Below are 22,103 nucleotides of genomic sequence, written 5' to 3' on the forward strand. Positions count from 1 at the left end.
TAGAATATCGATTCAATGACACGGTCTGATATCATTTAGTATCATTCAAAACACACAACTTACATTGGATAATCAAACTAATGTCGTAAACTGTGAAAGCACCGGTAGAACTCAATTTCAGTGGTATGTTTGTGAAAAACCGGACACATTGAAAAATCAATTAGATTAAAAGAAAACACAATCCTTAGTCAAAGGAAAGAAAGTTAAAAAACTTCTAGAAAAGCAATTAATTTCTATAATGATAACAAACCTGGTCGTAGTTAAGTTTTAGTTTAATTCTAATGATTACAGCATAACTGATATTATTCGAAAAGTGTGTTTGCTGCCTTTTAAACCTGGGCGCTCACATGGAAACAGTTAAATAATCTTGTTTTGATTTTGTACTGATGTGTCGTACGGAGTAACCCCTACACTGACACAGAGAACAGACTTGTATTTTGTTTTGGACGGTGGACTTTGGGGGTCCTGAACCTCCTCAGTACGGATTGTCGGTCGTGAGATTAGCGGGTCGCTCAGTACTACTGTGGTTGTTTTTGTGTATTTCCTGTATCTAGAGAGAGAGAGAGATAATGCGCGGACAAGATAACAATGTCCTGTCTGGAAATCGTCCATACTCGTCTTTGTTGTTTACATACACTGACCTGAAAACCATGTTCCCAAGAAGTTATATAATCCAACTAACATCATCTTGCTCTGGGAAACACTGATTAGATTAAAGTATCTGTGTGAAGCCTGTATATTTATCAGAGTAGCTACAAAACGGGTTCATGACTCCCAAGCATGGGTCTTTTCTATGGAAGAGCACTCCTTATAACACTATTATAATGTTCAAAAGCTCTTCAGTGTCTCGTATTGATTTGTTGAATATGTTATAGTGCCGGCTTTATATAAGTGTTTTACTAACTTACTAGTAGACCTATCCTTTAACATATTTGAATACTGTTAAAGTATAGTAACAATTTAAACTTTAGGGAAAGACTAAATCGATACCTCGTTTCCATGTGGCACTCTTAAAATCAAAATTATATTTCTAAGTCTTGTTTATTACGGTTGCACATAGTTTATCTCATAATATCTGATAACGCAAATCATGAACATTTACTCTTGCACAAGCTGCTTTTTAGTTCGCCGGAACGACTGCCCGGAGAGCTATTATCATGACCCTGGTGTCGGTGCCACTTTAAGGTTGGTTGGTTGCATATTGTTGAATGTCCCGCTCGAGAATATTTTACTCATATGGATACGTCATCATTGCCAGTGAAGGGCTGTATTTAGGTGAATGCTCGACGCTTACGGCCTTTCATTATGAACAGAGAGGGATCTTTATCGTGCCACACTTGCTGCAACACGGGACCTCGGTTTTTGCGCTCTCGGCCGAGGGACCGCCTCATCTAATCACCTCTTACGACAAGCAAGGGGAACTGAAGACCTCTTCTAACCTGGATCCCCACGGGATCCATGGCAAACGGAACCACAAGGCCTTATTTCAAAATAAAGAAATTGTAACGTTTATGGAGTCAGATTTAACCAATTATATGATAATTACTACATTGCAATCAAATTCATCAACTGCATGGAAATATTGAAGATATAAACAGTGATTGAAACATGTGAAGATTTTATTTGGAACAGGTGCCTGTTAGGTACAGATAGGAACAATACAATGGATGAACTAGGGGGCTAGTGCAAACAAATTAAACGATAGACGAATCAATATGCGCTTACAATATACGTTCATAATATTAGATATATTTGTAGATACACACAAAATATTTGCCAAAATCAAAACATGAGAGTAAAACAAAATTAATCCATTTATGACAGAAGTGAATATTTCCAATCACTTAAAAATCATCAGTACACTCACATGTAATATACCAGTGCATATGAACCCTGTTTATATGACGAGCTTTACTCATATGCCAATAATTTCCATAATATATGTAAATATAATTATGTTAGCATATCTCGCTGTATAAACACACTTGTATATATGCAAAAATGCTCTTGTAAGCATATTTACACCTAGTCAGGTGTATGTGCAAACCTGTTTACTCTTGATAAAAGCCAGTATATAGCAATGACCACTTTCTCCTGTACGCCAAGAGGTTCCTCCACGGTGTTTCTTGGTGGAGATAGCATTTCACTAAGCCTTCTACAGATACAAAATAAGTCTCTTTCTTCATTCTAAAATTATCCAACCATTGTTCATCATTGAACTTTTTAAGAACATCATTCTCAAACCAGGCGCTTGATTGTGGTTTTCTTCGATTTTCATGCCCATTGGAGCATCCTACAGTAATTTCAATGCTTAATACATATGGAAGAATTCTCTTTCTCTTGAGTGATGCCATTCTTTTTAATGATGCCATTCTTAAGGAAGTCATGATTAAAAATGAATAGAATAATAGATTACACACTGAGTTATTCAAGGTACCTAAAATCACACGGGAACTCATACCTTTGCACAAAGGAGCAAATTTGCTCATGGTAGAGGTAGGGTTAAATTTGTCGCCGTATAAACAAGCCCATGGATACCATATCAAGAAAAGCAATGTGTTACGGGTCTTGCAATTACGAAAGGGAATGTTTATCATGGGAAACTTGAATATTACAATGGAACGAAATCAAAATGAAATTATTACATCACTCTTATGTGCATTGGACAAATAATGTCTCTTCAGTGATGCTCAACCGAAATGTTTGAAATCCTAAATAACTATGAAGTTTTAGAGCTAGATAGAGCCAAAAAACAGCGTGCCAAAAGTGGAGCCAAATTCGTCCAAGGATAAGAGCTAAGTACTTCGTTGTAGTGTCCCCGAGGGTCTCTACAGCCCAGTAGCTAAGTACGTCGTTACTAGCTTGAAAATACGGATGTATATCTAATTGCTGTTATAAATTTAGAAATTCATTTCAAAATTAAGGATTATCTCCCTCATGCATAGCTCTTATCCTTGGACGAATTTGACTCCACTTTTATAAAAATGATACTCTATTAGATCACGTATTATTTCAAATGAATTTGGGTTTAATTCCACATTTGGTAATCCAAATTATAATCCAAGTTACTTTTCAAATGATTGAATTCTTCAAAATCACGCTCCAGTTTTAAAAACATTTAATTAATATCCCTGTCAATGAGACGAATGCTAATGAGTTACCGTACCTATACTGGATTCCAGAACGTCATAAAAACCCTTCAAACATAGATACATTGCTGGATCCAGTAAATGTTCTTCCAAGCCCCTATCTTTGCTCCTCACCAAACTATTTATTGCGGTATAGGGAAAACTTCAAACGTATTGTACCAAAGCATATGCAGAAGTGATGTATACCAAATGTGGAGCGTAAACACACCCAAAGAACTTATAGTAAATTTAATATCCCAAAACTTTTTCCTAAATTAATAACACCAAAACGTATTAGACTTCACACGGCCATTCATCAGTATAAATTAAAGACTAGACCTTGTGACATCATAAACAGCTGCTTCTGCAACAAAAATAGAACAGGGAAATATTCATATCTAGTGATCAGTCATCCTAAAATTACTTTGTTAAACATCACTCTGATTCTAGGCACACGTACTCAGAAGATGATATTAAAAATATGCTAGTGTTCCTCATTGACAGTCTTTGGTGATCATGTCTTCCAACAGCCTGTTGGAATTCCCATTGGTGCGAATTGTGCTATTCTATTAGCTGACCTGTTACATGTTCTTACGAGACAGGATTTATTCAAAATATTCTATATACTACTCAAAATTTGATAAGGATCATAGATATTTTTCTGTTTAAAAAATTAATAACTGCATAACTGGCAATATTGTGTCCAAGTGAAATCAAAAACGTCTTTAACAAACTTGCACGTGCATTTCATGCCATGGGAAATGCATTTCTCATCACAGTTTATGCTTTTGCTACCATTGCACGATTTTCACTCAGGCATCGGTGTCTGATTCTTTCTAAAATTTCAAACTCACTTTACACTACGTTTATCAACACAATTTTGTGCCCCCTCAACGTGTAAGGCGTCGCCTGACGACAGAACAACTGGGCAGATGTATTGGAATGCTTGACGCTGGCTATTCACAACGTGACGTTGCAAATGCACTAAACGTCAGCTAAAGCGTTGTAAACAGGGCCTGGAACCGACAGCAAACTTTTAGTACAGTAGCACACCGACATGGGGGTGGTCGTCAGAGGTCGACAACCCAACGCCAAGACCATTTTGTGGGACGCCATCCCTTCTGGACAGCAACCAGCATACGTAACGACCTCCTGAACGCCTCGAGGGTGAATGTACCCACTCAGACGATACCGAATCGGCTTCACAATGCAGGTCTCAACTCGAGAAGGGCATGTGTTGGAGTCCCTCTGACTGTTCGACACCGGCGGGAGCGATTGGACTGGGCTGAAGATCATGTCACTTGGACACAGAACGATTGGGTTCAAGTTCTGTTCACCGATGAGTCCAGGTATTGTTTGGACTTTACAGAAAGGAGGCACCGTGTGTGGCGACGACAACGTGAACTTTTCCATGATGCCAACATCAGTGAACATGACCGTTATGGTGGTGGTTCCATCATGGTCTGTGGTAGAATTAGCAGATTTTCATGTCCTGGAGAGAGGAACAATGACGGGGGTGCGGTACCGGGATGAGATCCTCGATGTTTACGTCAGACCCTACGCTGGTGCTGTTGGCCCTGAGTTCATCCTAATGGATGATAACGCCCGTCCTCATCGCGCCAGGGTGGTGGAGCAGTACCTTCAACAGAAGACAATTGTCCGTATGGACTGACCAGCACGCTCGCCGGACTTGAACCCGATTGAGCACGTATGGAACATGCTGCAGGTTGCCCTTTCACGCCGTAGAGCACAACCCACGACTTTGGCAGAGCTCGGAAACGCCCTCGTGGAAGAGTGGAACAACCTTCCCATTGGAAACATCCGGGTGCTTATTGACAGCATGGCTCGACGTTGTCAAGCCGTCATTGATGCAAGGGGAGGCCATACCCGGTATTGACACTTCATCGACTAAGTGTAATGTTGGAGTATCCTCAAAAACTGTGTAATTCTTTCTCTGGTTTGCTGTTAATTTTTTGTAATGAAATGCCTTTTGGTGTTGTTATCAGATTATAAGCATTCCGTATTGATAAAAGTTCATGCCGTTCATGAATTTTCATTCATAACCTGAATAAACACGTTTCTGAGTCAAATTTATGTCTTTTGTTATGTTAGTGGTAAATTACACACATATAACCTTGTGATCCTTATCAAATTTTGAGTAGTATATATGTCAGAAGAAAGTTTCTTGATGTGGATTTCTTATCAGTGACGTTTTATCTATTAAGTATACTCATTTACATTCAAATGTCGATGTAGCATTCTTCATTAATAGATTATTACAAAATGCCATAACAGTGACTTCTATAATCACGGAAAAGAAATCAAGAACATCGAAAATATCAGATGAATATCGTAATTTAAACATTTCGATGTGTCAGATCGTTGGTCTCGGGAAGGGATGTCCTTCATTATATGGGATGTACAATTGTATATAAGTAATATAACGATTAATCTTCGCAAGATGATAAATATGGGCTTTGTCAAAACTATTAGAAGTATAATAAAGGTCCTAAATACAGAAAACCGTGGACTCTCAATTGGCGACAGAACTTCATCTCTATTATGCATTTTGTCGAGGATTATGTCAGACGATGGGCTAAACATGAAAAAAACACACTTGATACATTGTCAGAAAGGATTAAAGTGTAAGAGGATATTGAAAATCCCGCATCAGATATATTAAAACAAAAGTACGTACCATCTATTCTTCTGTGGATAGTAAACCAGAAGTGATATAAGAATTAGATAGGTTACATGAGGTATATGTTTTGGTTCCAGCTGACAGGGCTTGTACCAACATTGTCTTTGTAAGGCTCGTTATTACAACTGTATTTGAAACGCACTTGGTATTAAGGTAAGGTTTGCGACATTTTGACATGTAGTGAACAAAGTCATGTTGCATATCAGTATGTTCAGTAGGAATTTATTGTTTAAAAATTGACTTGAAAAAAAAAATCGCCCGTGTCGTTTTTTGACCAGATGGGCTTATTTTTGTGATGTTTTACATTTTCGGGATCTTTGTACAAAAGGGAATACTAGTGGTATAAAAATTACACGAGGCAAACTTATGAGGTAAAAAGCTGGTGGAATTTTTAAAAAGAGTATTATCTATAAGATTACACTAATTAGTAGGAAAATATTAATCTAAAACACAAAAAAGGACTTTTTATATCTTGAAATTTTTTTTAAATTCGTTGCCATGTTGTTTACAAAAAATGTATATTGAGCAGCTCTACAAGGTCTACGTCAGAAAATTTTACTTTAAACATAATATTTGAACCATAAATATTTAAGAAAGCATATAGAATTACTACCCACCGGGCTTTGTTTCCATGGTAACAGATTAAAAAGAATTATCTCATTTATGCGATTTGTCACTTTGTTTTATAAATGTACAACTTTTGAAGAGTGCATTGAGCATTTTCATGAATAAGATACAATTCCAGCCCCAAAATGATATTTATATTTATTTGTCAAGTATTGTAGTATCACACTTATTAGAAATTATGATTTTAAGTGTTTTTTCTTTTCTTCTAAATCCAATACAATACAATATTTTCAATATCCGGGCGGGTTTTCCACGGTCCTGCTTCGTCAACAATTCCGTGTTACATTAGTCCGAACCTCTCGATGTTTGTTTACATAGTTGAACATACAACTGTAACCTTCGTGACAATATAAAGCCCGGTCAGTGGTGGATCTAGAGGGGGGGGGGGGGGGTAACGTAAAGTTAGTAAAATGACACTAATAAATGTGTTTCATCCCGACGTTATGCAAATGTTCCTCAGACAAAATTAAGACTATTTTAAGATGTACTAGAGAAGACCCCCTTTGTATTCTTATATGATCATATCAGTGTCGTTTTCTACATTTCAAAGTTCATGCGATAAATTGCTCAGCGCAAGTAGATGTCATAGCATTGAAATATGAGGTGCATATAATTAGGGAGCATTATCAGGTTTATTTTTAAAAAATGCTTGTGAATGTCATAAAAATTCCTAGCTTCGTTAATATCAAACCTTGTCTTTGAGGATACTATTAACAAACAGTGATCGATTAAAATAAAATCCTTTTTTCCCTGGCAAGATTCGCAGAGATTATATGGTCACAACATAATTTTAATGGAAATTAACCGTGGCGCATACTACATATGCATACTACATATGTACATATATGAAGAAAAAAACTGTTGACTTTTATATCTCAAAGAAAGTAATTTATGAATGATCATTTGAGAAACATTATTATTATTTTGTCATAGAGGGTTATATATACGCCGCTTGACACTTGGCAGCGGTAGTAGATAACAAGTACATATTCTGACATTTTCCCCCATTCAACTATGATGTCACACATTTTTCATTATGACGTCATAAAGCGCGAAGTGCACTGAGGTATATCAAACGTTATCTCCCTGTCGTTGCAAACCTTTCCTTAAGTCCATTTTTGATAATCGTACTTATACTCCAACTGCCCTTTCAAAAGACAAAAATTCTTCAAAAATATGCCTAAGTTTTAGTCTCATTTAATATCACAGTCAATAGGTCGGACGAATATGAGTTACCGTACCTATACTGGATTCCTAAACTTCACAAAAACCCTTACAAACAAAGATACATTGCTGGATCCAATCAATGTTCTACCAAGCCCCTATCTTTGCTCCTCACGAAAATATTAGCAGTTATTAAGAAGAAACTTCAAATGTATTGAGCGACTACATATGCCAGAAGTGGTGTATATCAAAAGTGGATTCTAAAAAAAATTCTAAAGAACTTTTAGTAAACTTGAATTCAGTTTCTCAAATCAACAACATCAAAAGGTATGACTCTTCAACACTTTACACGACCATTCCTCACGATGATTTAAAGACTAGACATTTTGACATCTTAGAGAAATGCTTCTTCAACTAAAATGGAAAACGCAAATATTCCTATCTAGTGATCAGTCATCCAAAATAATTACTTTGCTAAACAACACAATGATTCCACGCACAAGTACTCTGAAGTTGAAAAAAAAATATATGCTTGGGTTTCTCGTTGACAATATCTTCGTGAATTTTGATGATCAGGTCTTCCAACAGTCTATTGGAATCCGCATGGGCACGGATTGTGCTCCTTTGTTAGCTGACCTGTTTTTATATTCCTATGAAGCAGAATTTATTCAAAAATTTCTACGTGATAAGAGAAAATTTCTTGCTATAGCCTTCAATTCGCCATTAAGATATATCGACGACGTATTATGTATTAACAATATTAATTTTCATTCATATGTTCATTCGATATATCCCAATGAACTCGAAATAAAATACACCACAGAGTCATCAACTTCTGCTTCATACTCAGCTATTCTATTGAAACTAGATATTAACGGCAAACTAACAGCTCAACTTTATGACAAAATTCCCATATTCATGTAGCAATATTCCATTATCACCTGCATATGCTGTTTATATCTCTTAACTGATTCGGTACACCAAACCTTGTTCTGCTTCTGATCAGTTTTTAAATCGAAACAGGCTACTGACAAACTCGTTGATGGTGCAGGGGTTCCAACAGACTCGTTCAAAGTCAGCATTTCACAAATTGTATGGTCGTTATAACGATCTAGTTTGCCAATACAATCTATCATTGGGTCAAATGCTGTCTGATCTGTTGTAAGCCGATTGTTAGATCGTTCTTGGTACATTGATTTTGGCTGCGGATATCTCTGTTTACCTGAACAAGAGATAGGGCTCACAGCTGATGTGATCGGTCGACAGGGGATGCTTACTCCTGTAAGGCACCTGATCCCACCTCTGGTATATCCAGTGGTTCATGTTTGCCCAACTCTCTATTTTATATTACAGGAATTATGAGATTGATCTTCGTTAAGTTCACCTTTCATAACTAACACTGAAGACCTACACAATTTTATGTTGATCATGTTGTAAACCAATCGGAACTTCTCGGCTTGAGGAAAGGTCCGAGAATGTGCAATTGGTTGTAGGATGTTATCTCGTTCTAGGCGATTCGTTCTGGAAATTTCCATCAGAAAATCACGGATTGAAGAAACGAACAGGCATATTTTATGTATTCAACAATCATCAAAACTTATTTCTTCTGTAAGATCAAAATAAAACATCGATAAACAACGGATTTACTTTATATCGTATTATCTTAAGTTGTCATAAAACAAGAAGAAAACAGCTGGCTTAGATCAAAGTGTGTACCGTCACTCTACTCTCATTTTTGCTATTTCAGTGCAGTTTATCGAAAACCGTAGGTTTTTGATTAATTTTACGATATCTACAAATCAAGTAAGATTCTGTTATAGCTCACGGACTTCACCTCATTTATGGAACAATATTAAAGGCGCAAGCAGTATCTTGGGAGCAGGCGTTTCGGGGTTTATTGACAAAATTTGTTAATTCATAAGTATATATGAGATTGACCACTGTTCGATATTGTCACTTTTTCATCATTTTCATGCATTTACAATGTACCAAACGTATGAAAAAAGATACTCTATTTGATAACTTCCATACGATGACAATTTAACAAAAGAAAAAAGAAAATCATATCAGATATCTTCATGTAAAACTTTGAATTTTGATGCACCAGATGCGCATTTCGACAAATAATGTCTCTTCAGTGATGCTCAAGCCGAAAGTTTGGAAATTCAAAGTAACAATAAACTTGTAAGAGCTGAAAGGATAACTAAAGTACCAAAAACTGGAGCCAAATTCGCCCATGGATCAGAGCTATGCATGAGGGAGATAATCCCTAATTTTGAAATGAATTTCTAAATTTTATCTTTGCAATTAAATATACATTCGTATTTTCAAGCTAGTAACGAAGTACTTAGCTACTGGGTTGTAGAGACCCTCGGGGACTAACAGTCCACCAGCAGAGGCCTCGACCCAGGCATTTACAAAGCAGAAGTAAACTATGCGATTGCTAATCAACAAAGTTTAGGAAGCGATATTTCTTCACTATTAGGGAAGTAAGAATTATGCTACCTGTAGAAGGAAACGAGGTGTCAAATCGACCATCAGCGCAAACATCGGATTTAAGAGTACTCCTTGAAAACAAAATCAAAAGAAAACAAAGAAGGACAACTCTGGTAGAAAACACTGCATGGATGATTTATGGAGATAACACCCAGTGTAGGTGAACACGTTTAATTAAGGCTTACATACATGTGTGAAAATACGTCTTGATACCTGTGGAAATACTACACGTTTGAAGCGGCTGTATGAAATATAAACAGACATATCGTACGTAGAAACAGTTGCATGGTAACTTGAATATTTTATATGGGTGAATTTGTAGGTCTATGATCTATCCGAATTTTTCGCTAAAGAGCTACACTTCTGCTACCACAAAGTATGACAAGAAAGTCTTATGATTAGACACATCTTAAATGTAGACTACGGATTTTATGTGACTCTCAAGATTATGGTATATGGTACACCTAAATGTAAACTACAGGCACTGTTCACGTGTCCCATAAACCGCTGGGTCGTAGCGGCTGTGCAGTGACGAACGCTCGCTCCACTTGTGGCGGTTTCTGCAGTGACGAACGCTGGCTCCACCTTGTGGCGGTTGTGAGTAAGTGTCTGAATCATAGAGAAGCTCTTCTTGGTCCATTCAATGATGTCTGCCCGTCTATTCAGTGATGTCTGCCTGTCCATTCAGTGATGTCTGCCCATTTCTTCCACGGTCTGCCTCTCCTCTCTTCTTGGTCCATTCAATGATGTCTGCCCGTCTATTCAGTGATGTCTGCCTGTCCATTCAGTGATGTCTGCCCATTTCTTCCTCGGTCTGCCTCTCCTCTCACGGATTTATTAGGTACACCTAAACATAGACTAGGTATTTACAAAAGACTCGTTTGTTTTCTACATAATTTCAACTTTAATCTAGAACACATTACATTCAGATTACTCGGTCTCCTTAATTTTCGTTCAGTGCGAGGCGTATGACTATTACACATGCGAGGCGTCGACAACGTTACCCCCATTAAAGATTTACTTCGCTGCAATATCATTGACAGACCTCGGTGTAATTGATGAACAAAGAAGATATTCATTGTTATTTCTTTTTGTGTATTAAGTAAACATATAATGGCTATAAATCATCTACGTAAAAAGTAAGAAAAATACCATATGTAGACATAAATTGACAAACTTCACATGTTCCACTGTGGGGTGATATTTATTCTCAGTAATAAGGTTGTTATTCACATATTCATCAACCAAAGTCTTCTAATTTATCCGTCTTTGATCAAAATATGTACCGCACATCCAATCACAATACTTTAGCTTGATGCCCATGCCTAATAGCCCCAGTATACATTCAGGAACTAGTTCAAGTCTACCATCCTCAGCAAACACTTCGTTCCACGGACTCGTTATACCTTCTAAAGCCACGCACTCTTACTAAACTCTATGGCAAAAGACGGTTTGATGTTTCTTCATCAACTCTATAGAACCGCCTCCTGCTCAATTTTGTGTTGAAGGTTTTTAAAAACAGATTTAAAACATATCATTTTAAACTGGCATTTAATCTGTAATTCGGTATTCATGGATAGTTGTTTTTGAAAAAAAAAATGTTACTATGTTAACCTCAGTTTTAGTATTATTTTATGACTTTTTCTATGTATTTATTGTTCTTTGTTTTAGTTTGTTTTTATTGCTTTGCATGTATAGCGATTTAGGGTAATTGTCTTGATTACATAAAGCGCTACATAACTTTTCCTGTGCGACATTATATCAATAACACTGTCTTCATTATTTATCAGGTCTAATTTCAAACCAAAGTGTGTATTTTAATTGTACATACTTTTATGTATCACAGTAATTTATACGAGACTAAGACACAACTGTGTATTGAATATAGATTTATTTAAAAGCAATATCATTGACAGTCCTTTGTGTACCTGTGGTAAAGTAGTTTCTCATGTGCAAAATACACCGCCCCAAGAAATGACTTATTTAATACTATTTTAAGACTGGATAATTTGCATATAGTAGATACGCATGTTTTATTATGAGAAGATAACGCAACCAGTGCCACAGAAAATGAAAAAAAAAATTTCCTATGTTCAGTTATTTATATAGAGATCTGGTCGTTTTTGAGTTGTTGGGATTTTCATAGCGATTACTTTGTCGTACTACATGCATATATTAATCAAATTATATTTTTATACATACATATCTTTTGTAATATCATAATTGGTTTATGAACGTAAATCATCTTTTGACCTTTTGATGCTTTTGTGTTTCATTTCTTGAACATTATCTTACGTCATCAATTGTCATATAGGAGAGGGCGTTCTAAGTTTTAGAAACTTGTGCTCAATCCTTTTCCGATAACACCTCGTCAATAAAATCAAATTAGAGGATCACTGAAATACAATTGCATTATTAAGTAACAGAGGGATCAGAGTTTGTGCTCAAGAAGAAATTTGAAATCGCCTTATCTCCTTTTATTATTATCCTTTTATCTCTTACAAGTTTTACATTTTGACCCCTGGGTCGAGGCCTCTGGTGGTGGACTGTTAGTCCTCGAGGTCTCTAAAGCCCAGTAGTTAAGTACCTTGTTACTAGCTTGAAAATGCGGATGTATATTTAACTGCTGCGATAAAACGTAGATATTAATTTCAAAATTAAGGATTATCCCCCTCATGCATAGCTCTTATCTTTGGACGAATTTGATTCCAGTTTTTGGCACTCTGGTTTTTCTTTTAGCTCTTACAAGTTTATTGTTATTTCGAATTTCCAAAATTTCGACTTTAGCATCACTGAAGAGACATTATTTGTCGAAATGCGCATCTGGTGCATCAAAATTGGTACCGTATAAGTTTTTACATTCACATTTATGTTCTCTTAAGTCTTACATTGTTCATCGACTATTGTTCTTCAAAGGTAAAATCTAACTATACAACTTTGCAGATATATCTTTTTATCAGGTGACGTTCTAATGTAATGAGGTCAATTGCAGATACCCCTATCATTTTTCCTGGTCTGCGGGAAGTAACTCTATTTCAATTTGTTTTCCCGGGATGGTATACCCAGATATGTGTGCCTGCCGAAAATTAAGTTCACTCTCTCCTGATATGTTATTAACATTTGTATATATATGAATTCTATTGCATTTTGTTCACGATTTTTGGTCATTTGCTAACATGTGCATATTGTGTGCAAAAGTGCTCGGAGTTTGTATACCTCATATTTTCTTGCAAAGCGCAGTCGCGTCAGATGTTGGAATTTCCGCCATGGTAGAAATGTATGATTTTAAAAGTATAATGTTTTATTAGACTCAAAGTTATGAATATGTATTTTCTGGTATTAATATGGATTACTGAATAAGATCTGTGAATTTTTTTTGTTATAGATCAAGGAAGAAGATAACGAATCTCACAACTCCCATAAGGAATAGAAAATAAAGAGTTTAGCAAACATGGCCCCTGTATATACTAGAAATGGGATCAGGTGTTCAGGGGTCCATGTTTGCCCAACTCTCTATTTGGTATTCCTCAAAGGAGTCATGAGATTGATCACTGTTCGTTATCGTCACCTTTCGTGATTTATTATTCAAGTTGCATCGCCGCCTCTACCGAACCCTAAGGATTTAGGAATTTGAAAACTGCGTTTTGTTTAGTTTCTTTTAATTGTGAATCGTTTTAAACCATTGAGAAGTGAAATATTTCAGCTCCTCATTGAAAAAAAAGATGTTATATGTTCATGAATAATGTATTCCTCTACTTGGTGCCTATTCATCAAGTAAAGAATCCCTCTCCCCTTCATCTTCAATATTTGTCTTTATCAATTTTAGGGTGGTTGTATGTAAAACTTATACGGTACCAATTTTGATGCACCAGATGCGCATTTCAACAAATAATGTCTCTTCAGTGATGCTCAACCGAAATGTTTGAAATCCGAAATAACTATGAAGCTTTAGAGCTTAATATAGCCAAAAACAGCGTGCCAAAAAAGTGGAGCCAAATTCGTCCAAGGATAAGAGCTATGCATAAGGGAGATAATCCTTAATTTTGAAATGAATTTCTAAATTTTATAACAGCAATTAAATATTCATCCGTATTTTCAAGCTAGTAACGACGTACTTAGCTACTGGGCTGTAGAGACCCTCGGGGACTAACAGTCCACCAGCAGAGGCCTCGACCCAGGGGTCATAATGTAAAACGTATACGGTACCAATTTTGATGCACCAGATGCGCATTTCGACAAATAATGTCTCTTCAGTGATGCTCAACCGAAATGTTTGAGATCTGTCCCCATAAACATATTTAAAGGTGGAACTACACTGTTGTTTCATGTGTTTTATTGTATAGAATGGATCTGCGAAAACAGATACAGGTATAGGTTTGAAAAACCAGGAATGGAATAAGTGTTTGTACTTTCTCAAAAGGCGGTCTGTCATATATAATGTAAATGCTGTTAATCAAAAACAGAAGTGTACAATTGATATGGAAGAAATTAGAAAATCATTTGAAATTTAATTTAAAATGGAAACATGTTGCATCAGGATTTTTTCATGAAGTAAATAAAACTACCACTTCAATAAATCATTTATTATCATATACAGCTTTATATATATATAAAATAAAGATGAAGTTAAGATATGAAAATAAAGAAGAAAATATTAATGACATTTCCTATTTTGTAAAAAACAAACCTAATGTACCAATATGAGACTTATAAAACACTGAATTTCAACTTCAATTATAAATGGTTTCTATGACTTTGTGATGATAATAATTAAAAATAGTCAGACTATCTGAAGAGGTATGTCCTTCATTAGCGCTGCCTGAAGGGGAAAATATGGACATTGTGTATTTAAGGTTGTTCCCCACAGGCAACATGGCTTATTGGAAAATATCTCTACCATATTTGAATGTGTATCTATATGTATGCGTATATATATGTCATATATTCATTTTCTTAAAAGTAATATTGTGTATGTATTTATATATATACATTATATACGTATGTAATTAATAAAGAAATACATCCAATCCAATGGGCCCCTGGCACTATAGGTGAGGAATAATGGGAATATCCTAGGATATTTTATCCAAACCAAAATTGTATGCTTCCAAATGAAATATACATACAAAAGAAGCCCCCAAAACCACAGAAGTGTAGAGTTCAACCAAAGATTAACAGAACAAGCGATTACGACTTTTAAAGGAATTTATTGTCTGAAGTATAGCTTGATAGATGGTCAAACCGGACTGCATGAGAATCAAAGTACAATGAGAAGGTGATTGAATGCATAATTCTTTAAAAATCCGAGGAACCACACTAAGATCAGTCTGCTGGACCTCCAGCTGATCCTGAACAGCACTCTGACCACTCAACCAAATACAAAATTGACTGGAGAGAGGGGCTAGTGTGGGGCCGATAAGTGACTGGTTAGACTAACTTTGTGGGGCATTTGTTCTACTTTCCGGTATTCTCACCAGCCACCATATTGTTTGATACACCTAACTTTCTTGCTGATCCTTGCTCGGTATTTAACTAATTTTCAAAATCATGCCAACTTTATTAGAGACTTAATTGTTGTTATAGACCAATTCTTTACTTTATCAAGATAAATTGATGCCGAAATATTTGCAACTTTCTGTAGTTTAAATTGATCTGATTTCAATTGATTTATGGTGGAGATGTAGATACTAATGCGTGTTGTGACCCTATTGATGTTAAACAGAAAACTGTGACCTTGAAGATCTCTTATGAAGGTCAGACGTTTGTTTCACTGTATTGTATATCTAAGTGAGTATTCAGTAAGACTGCACTTTAAATAAAAAATACGTACATATTTATCGAAAAATGATACAGATATTAAAAGAACTATTCTGCAAACGGAAAGATGATTATCTACAAAATGTATAATTAACAGAATAATGTTTATATGTATAATATATACAATAAGAAAAATACAGAGGATGCTTACTCCTCCTGGGCGCCCGATCCCACCTATCTTGTGTCCAGGGGTCCGTGTTTGCCCAACTCTCTATTTTGTATCGTTTGTAGGAGTTATGAGATTGATCACTATTCGCTATCGTCACCTTTCATACATGTATAAAAAGATATTATTAACAAACAGAAGCACATTTATATAGAATGAAAATTGAAGATACCGAATAATGATCAATGAAAGGTAAAGATAACGAACAATGATCTATGAAAGGTGAAGATAACGAAGAATGATCGATGAAAGGTGAAGATAACGAACAGTGGTCAATCTTATAACTACTGTAAGCAATACAAAATAGATAGTTGGACAAACACAGGCCCCTGGATAAACCAGAGGTGGGATCTTGTGCCTAGGAGGAGTAAGCATCTGCTGTCAACCGGTCACACCCGCCGTAAAGCATATGTCAACGAGCATCTAGAATAAATAAAGTGAAAACTAATGATAAATGATCAACAAAAAGATTGTTGTTTGTTTTATAATATATACATTTTGATATAAAAGTAATGTGTGATGGAAAACAGCAAAACAATCAATCAATCATGAAAGTAAGACAGAAAATATATTAAGAAATAATTAACAAACATATTTAATGAGGATATAAAACTGTAGTTAACGCTGTATTTAGAGCTGTAATTAACACAATATTTATAGTTGAAATTAACAAGTAACTAATAAACATAGTAATTGTAATTGCAATTAACAACGAAATTAACAACGAGCTGTAATTAACATAGCAATTGTAATTGCAATTAACAACGAGCTGTAATTTACAAATTAATTTTAATTGAAATTAACAACGAGTTCTAATACACACAGAGTTTAGATCTGTAATGGCTTACCTTTTTTGCAGTTACTCCCCTTACACAATAAGTTCGGGGTGTTCTTATGGATATGGTCATAAGCATCACAAGAAAGAAGGTATAATAAAGCTTACGGTGACAAATGCTTCATCTTGCTGATTTCAACAGGTTGTATTATATCGATGGTAAAACAAGGTCAGTTTTAAAATGTTACGTTATTTTGTAGGGCTAGGGACAGGAGGGGGTCTTACAGCTGTATTTGATGTTTATTTCTGTCCAAGTTATGGTACAGCTAATTCCGAGAATTTCAGAAGTAAACTGTTAAAAAAAGACTCTACAGCTATCTCAAAATTCTAGACAAACTTTAAAAAAAATAAGCTCCTGGCAGAAGGTTGATCTTTCACATTTCCACTACTATTATCAAATTTGTATGAGAGTAAGGAATCGAAAATAAACCTGTTTGGGGTGGATGGGGGCAGGGTCCTTATTGCTACGAGCCTGATAATTATGTTCGAGTACATTCGATTAATTTAAATGGAGGTCGAGCTGTATAGTGTAAGTTGATTTACACAAAAACTGATTTTCAAAAGATTGAATCTCACGTAAAATTAGATCTCTATAGACAGATTACCTTAACAAGTGAAAAATGCACATGCATTGGTTGTACATGCAATTCCATACACACACAACAGTGTTTTGATCGTCGAAAATATTGATTAGAGTTATCAATGAAGAATTGCAGGTATGGCCAAGGCATCCTGATATAAAGAAGTCGAGAACGAATATGTGCGTACTTGATTACATGATAACCTTACATTGCCTGCAAAACATAACACACGGGACACATTAATACAAATTATGGTACAACCATTAAAACACTTACTACTTTAAACATGTCCTATGATGCTCCACGGAGTCCGTAATCTACCTTGCCGTGCGGCTTCCTTGCGATAACAGGCGGTAATGGTGAAATTGACGTACGGAATCACGGACTCCATTGTCTATAAGATATTGTTTAATGTGAAGTTATAAAAATTTTCAGTAATAATAATAATAATAATAGAAATAGTGATAATGAGTTTAAAGCTTCTTGGAACATTGGGAAGACTTGCAAAGGAGTCGCAAGGGCTTTATACGATTTCCGACAGAAACCTGCGGATATCTCTCGGGAACTATTAGATGATTGCACAGTGTATAAGCAATTTCTGTACAACCACCGTGCGGATTTAACCAAACCTCTTTAGGAGAGTCCGTACCAAAATGACACAATGTCCTTGTGTAATATATACGCCCTATAGAATCGCATGGAAAATCGTACACAAATAAATCGCATAGGTACTGTGGAAAGGTTTAAATTGTACTCAGTCAGATATTGTAAATGTTCTTTCCATTCCTATGAATTAAGGACCGCAACGTGTATTCAGGGGCATATTACTCGCGCAGCATTGTGAAAGATGAATCCCTTTAACACAGTGTATATAGATATTGGATTTTCTTCACTTTACCAGTGAACTCTGTCACAAATAAGTTGTCTCTGGTGTCAACACATAAACCCCATGGACCTCGTAAACCACAGTTGTGAATGTAACGGAGGAACTGTCCGTCCTGATCTAGGATGTGGATACGGTGATTGTCACAGTCTGCTGTCAGGATGTGACTCTGGCTGTCTGTAGTGATGCCGACTGGATTAAATGATTCCTTGGTATCAGAGGGATGACCAGTGTATCTAAATCGGAGTTTTCCTGACTGATTGACCACCACTACTGCTTTAGCTTTATAGTCAGCAACACAGATATCCATGTTCCTGTTTTCACTGATGTATGTAGGGACATCAGATGAATAGAGAGGTTGACCCTGATCATCAAACTGAATGGTTTGTGTTTCGGTGAAGCCAGTGTAACGGACAACCTTTTGTTTCCGGGTCAGTTCGTTATCATCACTGATCATGGTAACCAGGAGATCACCAGAGGAGGCACTGCAGATATTGCGCGGTCCCCACCCCTGTAGTGTGACCACGGTTTGTATCTGTTTATTCTTCACTATGTTAATAGTTCTTGTTTCCGTGTCAGTATAAACAAGATCTCCGTCCCTTGTCATTGCTATGTCCTGTGGCGTGTTCCCTGACTCGGTTGGGATTGATGTTAGTAGTTTGCCCTCGAGGTTGTGAAGCTTCATGGTTTTGTCATAACCACGAGTCCAAATTTCGTTATCACTGGCACAGGTAACACTGAATGACCTATACCCAGTGTCTAAGGTGGCGGTGATTCGCGGATTATCAAGCAGGGGTTTGACTGGAGGAGACGATACAGCTTCTGGTGACTTCATTGTGTAGCCATGTTTTTTTGTAATGCATAATGATGATAGAGAACCAAACATTTCTTTGAGCTGGTCCGTGTTTATCTCCTGAGGAGAGAAATTTGGTAATATTACTTGGACTGTAGGAGGTAGTCTTCTGAATTCGGAATTTCTAGATTTGTAAAACGATTTTCTGGTGACGTCATTGGAGATCAGTATTTTCTTCAGGTCCTCAATGATCTGTCTCAGTTCTTTAATCTTGTGTGTGATTTCGTCTGTGTGTTTATCTAAAACATCTAGATGTTTGCTTTTCATCTCTGCAATGTCCGATTTCCGTTGGTTGACAATAGCGGTGATCTCTCGGTGCCAGACTTCTTCTTGTTGGTCGGCTGCTGTTGTCAGTTTCCTGCAATTCGTTTCTAACTCGGTTTTCTGACTTCGGATATCGGAGACAATTTCTTCATATCGGGGATAAATTCTTGTCTCTAGTTCTTCCAAATCTTTTTGTACTTCTTGTGTTTTAGAGCTAAGTTTTTTCTGCACATCTGATACATCGTGTCCTTTATGTTTACCCGAGGTGACACAGGTTGAACAGACAGGAATGTCGCATTTTTCACAGTAAAGTTCACAGCGCTTTTTGGTGTGGTGTAGACATTTTTGGTAGTTAAGGGTAGAAATTCTATTTATATAGGACACAACGTTGTGTTCTTTTGAAAAATCTGAGAGATGTTTATCGACACAGACAATACAGAGATTAATATGACAAAGTTCACAATGACTCTGCAAGGGTTCAGTTTCACAGGAGTCACATAGTAGGACATGCTGGGCACCGCGAACCGGGTCCATTTCTGGTGTCTGGGTGACGTCTGTAGTTCACTGTAAATCAAAGAAAAAACATTAACTTTCAGTACCAGATACGGAGAGTCTGGCATGAAATAAACTTTGCATATAAATTATATGGAAATGGACTTTAGTAAACATATTAAAGTTCAATGTCTAGACAATTACACAAAAAATGCACAAATTCACCGCTTTTCAATTACGAATATATATTCCTAGATAGAATGTTCTATCGTTAAAGAGATAATATCCTACGGACCTGGTTTTAACGATAGAATGCGTCCCATATACCCACAATGTAACAAAATAAAAATTGCAGTCAGTACACGTAACGGTAAAATCATGTCACATATCATTAATATACAACCATAAGTCAGCTTCATAACTGACTCGCCACTAATTCCATTTCAATTAGCATAGAAAGAGAACTAAGTGTTAGCATTTCGCTGTGTTCAGCTTCCAGTTTAAGCGAACAGCTCACAAATTTGGAGATATGACCTTTTAAGGAAAATGTACTACGATCTTTACTACGCTGTTATTTTACAGGAAAATTAAGAAATTTAAGTTGAGTCAACATTGGAACATTGCAGCGTCAAATCAAATTAATATGAAGGTTTTATATTCTTCTTTTGAAGAAAATTGCTTTCATTAGACATATTTCCTCCCTTTAGCACTGCAGAGATTATGTCTTTTAAGTCTACAAGGTAATTCTATATCCACTGCACACCGTACTCTTTTTGTGGTCAGGTTTTTTTTTGCGAGAGGAACGTTTCACTATTGTCCGTACATGGTAGTGGGCGGTTCTTCATTGAGCATTCGTTTTGAAAAACAGCAGGATGTTCTGATAACAGTTTCCGGTAAAATGGTAGTCAGTTTGAATCGAGAAAAGTGACGTTTTCAAAGTGTTCAATTTACAATATCATTCTACGCATTTTTACGGTGTTAAGGACTTACGAATTATCAGTGAGGTTAATTGTATTCCATTTTAGCTTCAAATTTACGCGTTTATTCTTTGGTGATTTTAAAATAGTTTTGGAGTGATTCTGCATTTTTTGGTTATATTACAGGTATATGGGAGGCATTCTAACTGTGGTGAAGGCCTGTCCTGATACACGGAATTATTCAACTAATATATACTGCCCAGTATCAGTAGATATACCAGAACCACGCCCCTTTTTTACATGATGAAAATTATATGAAATATGATTAATCATTGAGTTCATTAAAATCCATCGCTTTGAATTATTATTTCATTCATTCAAACAATCATCTGCCACATTTTGAAGAATTTAATGGAACAGCAATGTATTTGATAATTGCGTCTTACCTGTAAATTCAACTTGACCTCTCTGGTATTTAGACCTTCCATCTCGTCCTGTGATTTGAATATTTTTCCGTCACCGTGGTGAGATCGATCCTTTATGTACTATCTAGATTTTATCTTTTTTAAATAGTTTTAAAGTTCACAATGAACAAGTTGATGCATATTCTAGTATCAGATAGATAGGATATGGAATGGGGGCGTTCTATTCAGAGTTAGGTCATTGGTGAACATTATAATCTATATATGTTTATTGTAGCTAATTACATCAAATATCCAACAAATGAGACAGTGATTCCTTACATTCATATTTGAAATAAAAATGAAAATAAAAAGAAATAAAAAAGAAACGTCTAAAAGAAATTGAAATGCACATGTCATTCCTTCTTGATTTCCAAATTTCCCGTCCACTAACGTCATGACAAGTTGTTGATTTGCATGCAAGTGAGAAATGTGCATGCATGTTGATGCAGTATATGGGGCAATTAATAAAATGGAGCTTGAAAAGGTGATCTCAAAATATTTACACTGTTCTCTGTGCTGTAAAACTTATACGGAACCAATTTGATGCACCAGATGCGCATTTCGACAAATAATGTCTCTCCAGTGATGCTCAAGCCGAAAATTGGGAAATTCGAAAAAAATCCCAATAAACTTGTAAGAGCTAAAAGGAAAACTAGAATGCCAATAAACTGGAGCCAATTTCATCCAAGGATAGAGCTATGCATGAGGGAGATAA

At 36.1% G+C, this 22,103-nt stretch overlaps 1 protein-coding gene across 5 annotated transcripts; it reads right to left on the bottom strand.

Moving 5' to 3' along the window:
• Positions 1-10,235: 10,235 nt before the first annotated feature.
• Positions 10,236-21,509, bottom strand: LOC125675062 (E3 ubiquitin-protein ligase TRIM71-like). Of its 5 annotated transcripts, none has more exons than XR_007370325.2 (5): positions 21,371-21,509; positions 18,414-20,079; positions 17,792-17,909; positions 16,085-16,522; positions 10,236-10,963 (listed from the first exon to the last, which is right to left on the bottom strand). XR_007370325.2 is itself a non-coding variant. In XM_048912542.2 (4 exons), the coding sequence occupies exons 2-3, from the start codon at positions 20,047-20,049 to the stop codon at positions 17,833-17,835; spliced, it is 1,713 nt and encodes a 570-aa protein (XP_048768499.2). In that variant the 5' UTR covers positions 20,050-20,079; positions 21,371-21,509; the 3' UTR covers positions 10,236-10,963; positions 17,792-17,832. The 5 variants fall into 5 exon arrangements, 3 of the variants coding, with proteins under 3 accessions (XP_048768499.2, XP_056015305.1, XP_048768498.2); XR_007370327.2 differs by having other exon boundaries at positions 18,165-20,079; XM_048912542.2 differs by lacking the exon at positions 16,085-16,522.
• Positions 21,510-22,103: the final 594 nt, after the last annotated feature.

This window comes from Ostrea edulis, chromosome 3, assembly GCF_947568905.1.
Source record: "Ostrea edulis chromosome 3, xbOstEdul1.1, whole genome shotgun sequence".
In the NCBI taxonomy this organism is placed as follows: Eukaryota; Metazoa; Mollusca; class Bivalvia; order Ostreida; family Ostreidae; genus Ostrea; species Ostrea edulis.

What these genes read in the sequence shown, in the direction of transcription:
- LOC125675062 (XM_048912542.2), bottom strand. Translation starts at nt 20,049, where the DNA reads ATGGACCCGGTTCGCGGTGCCCAGCATGTCCTACTATGTGACTCCTGT. An exon ending in ATTTGTGACAGAGTTCACTG is followed by an intron (nt 17,910 to 18,413) that starts GTAAAGTGAAGA and finishes AATATCTTATAG; the next exon opens with ACAATGGAGTCCGTGATTCC.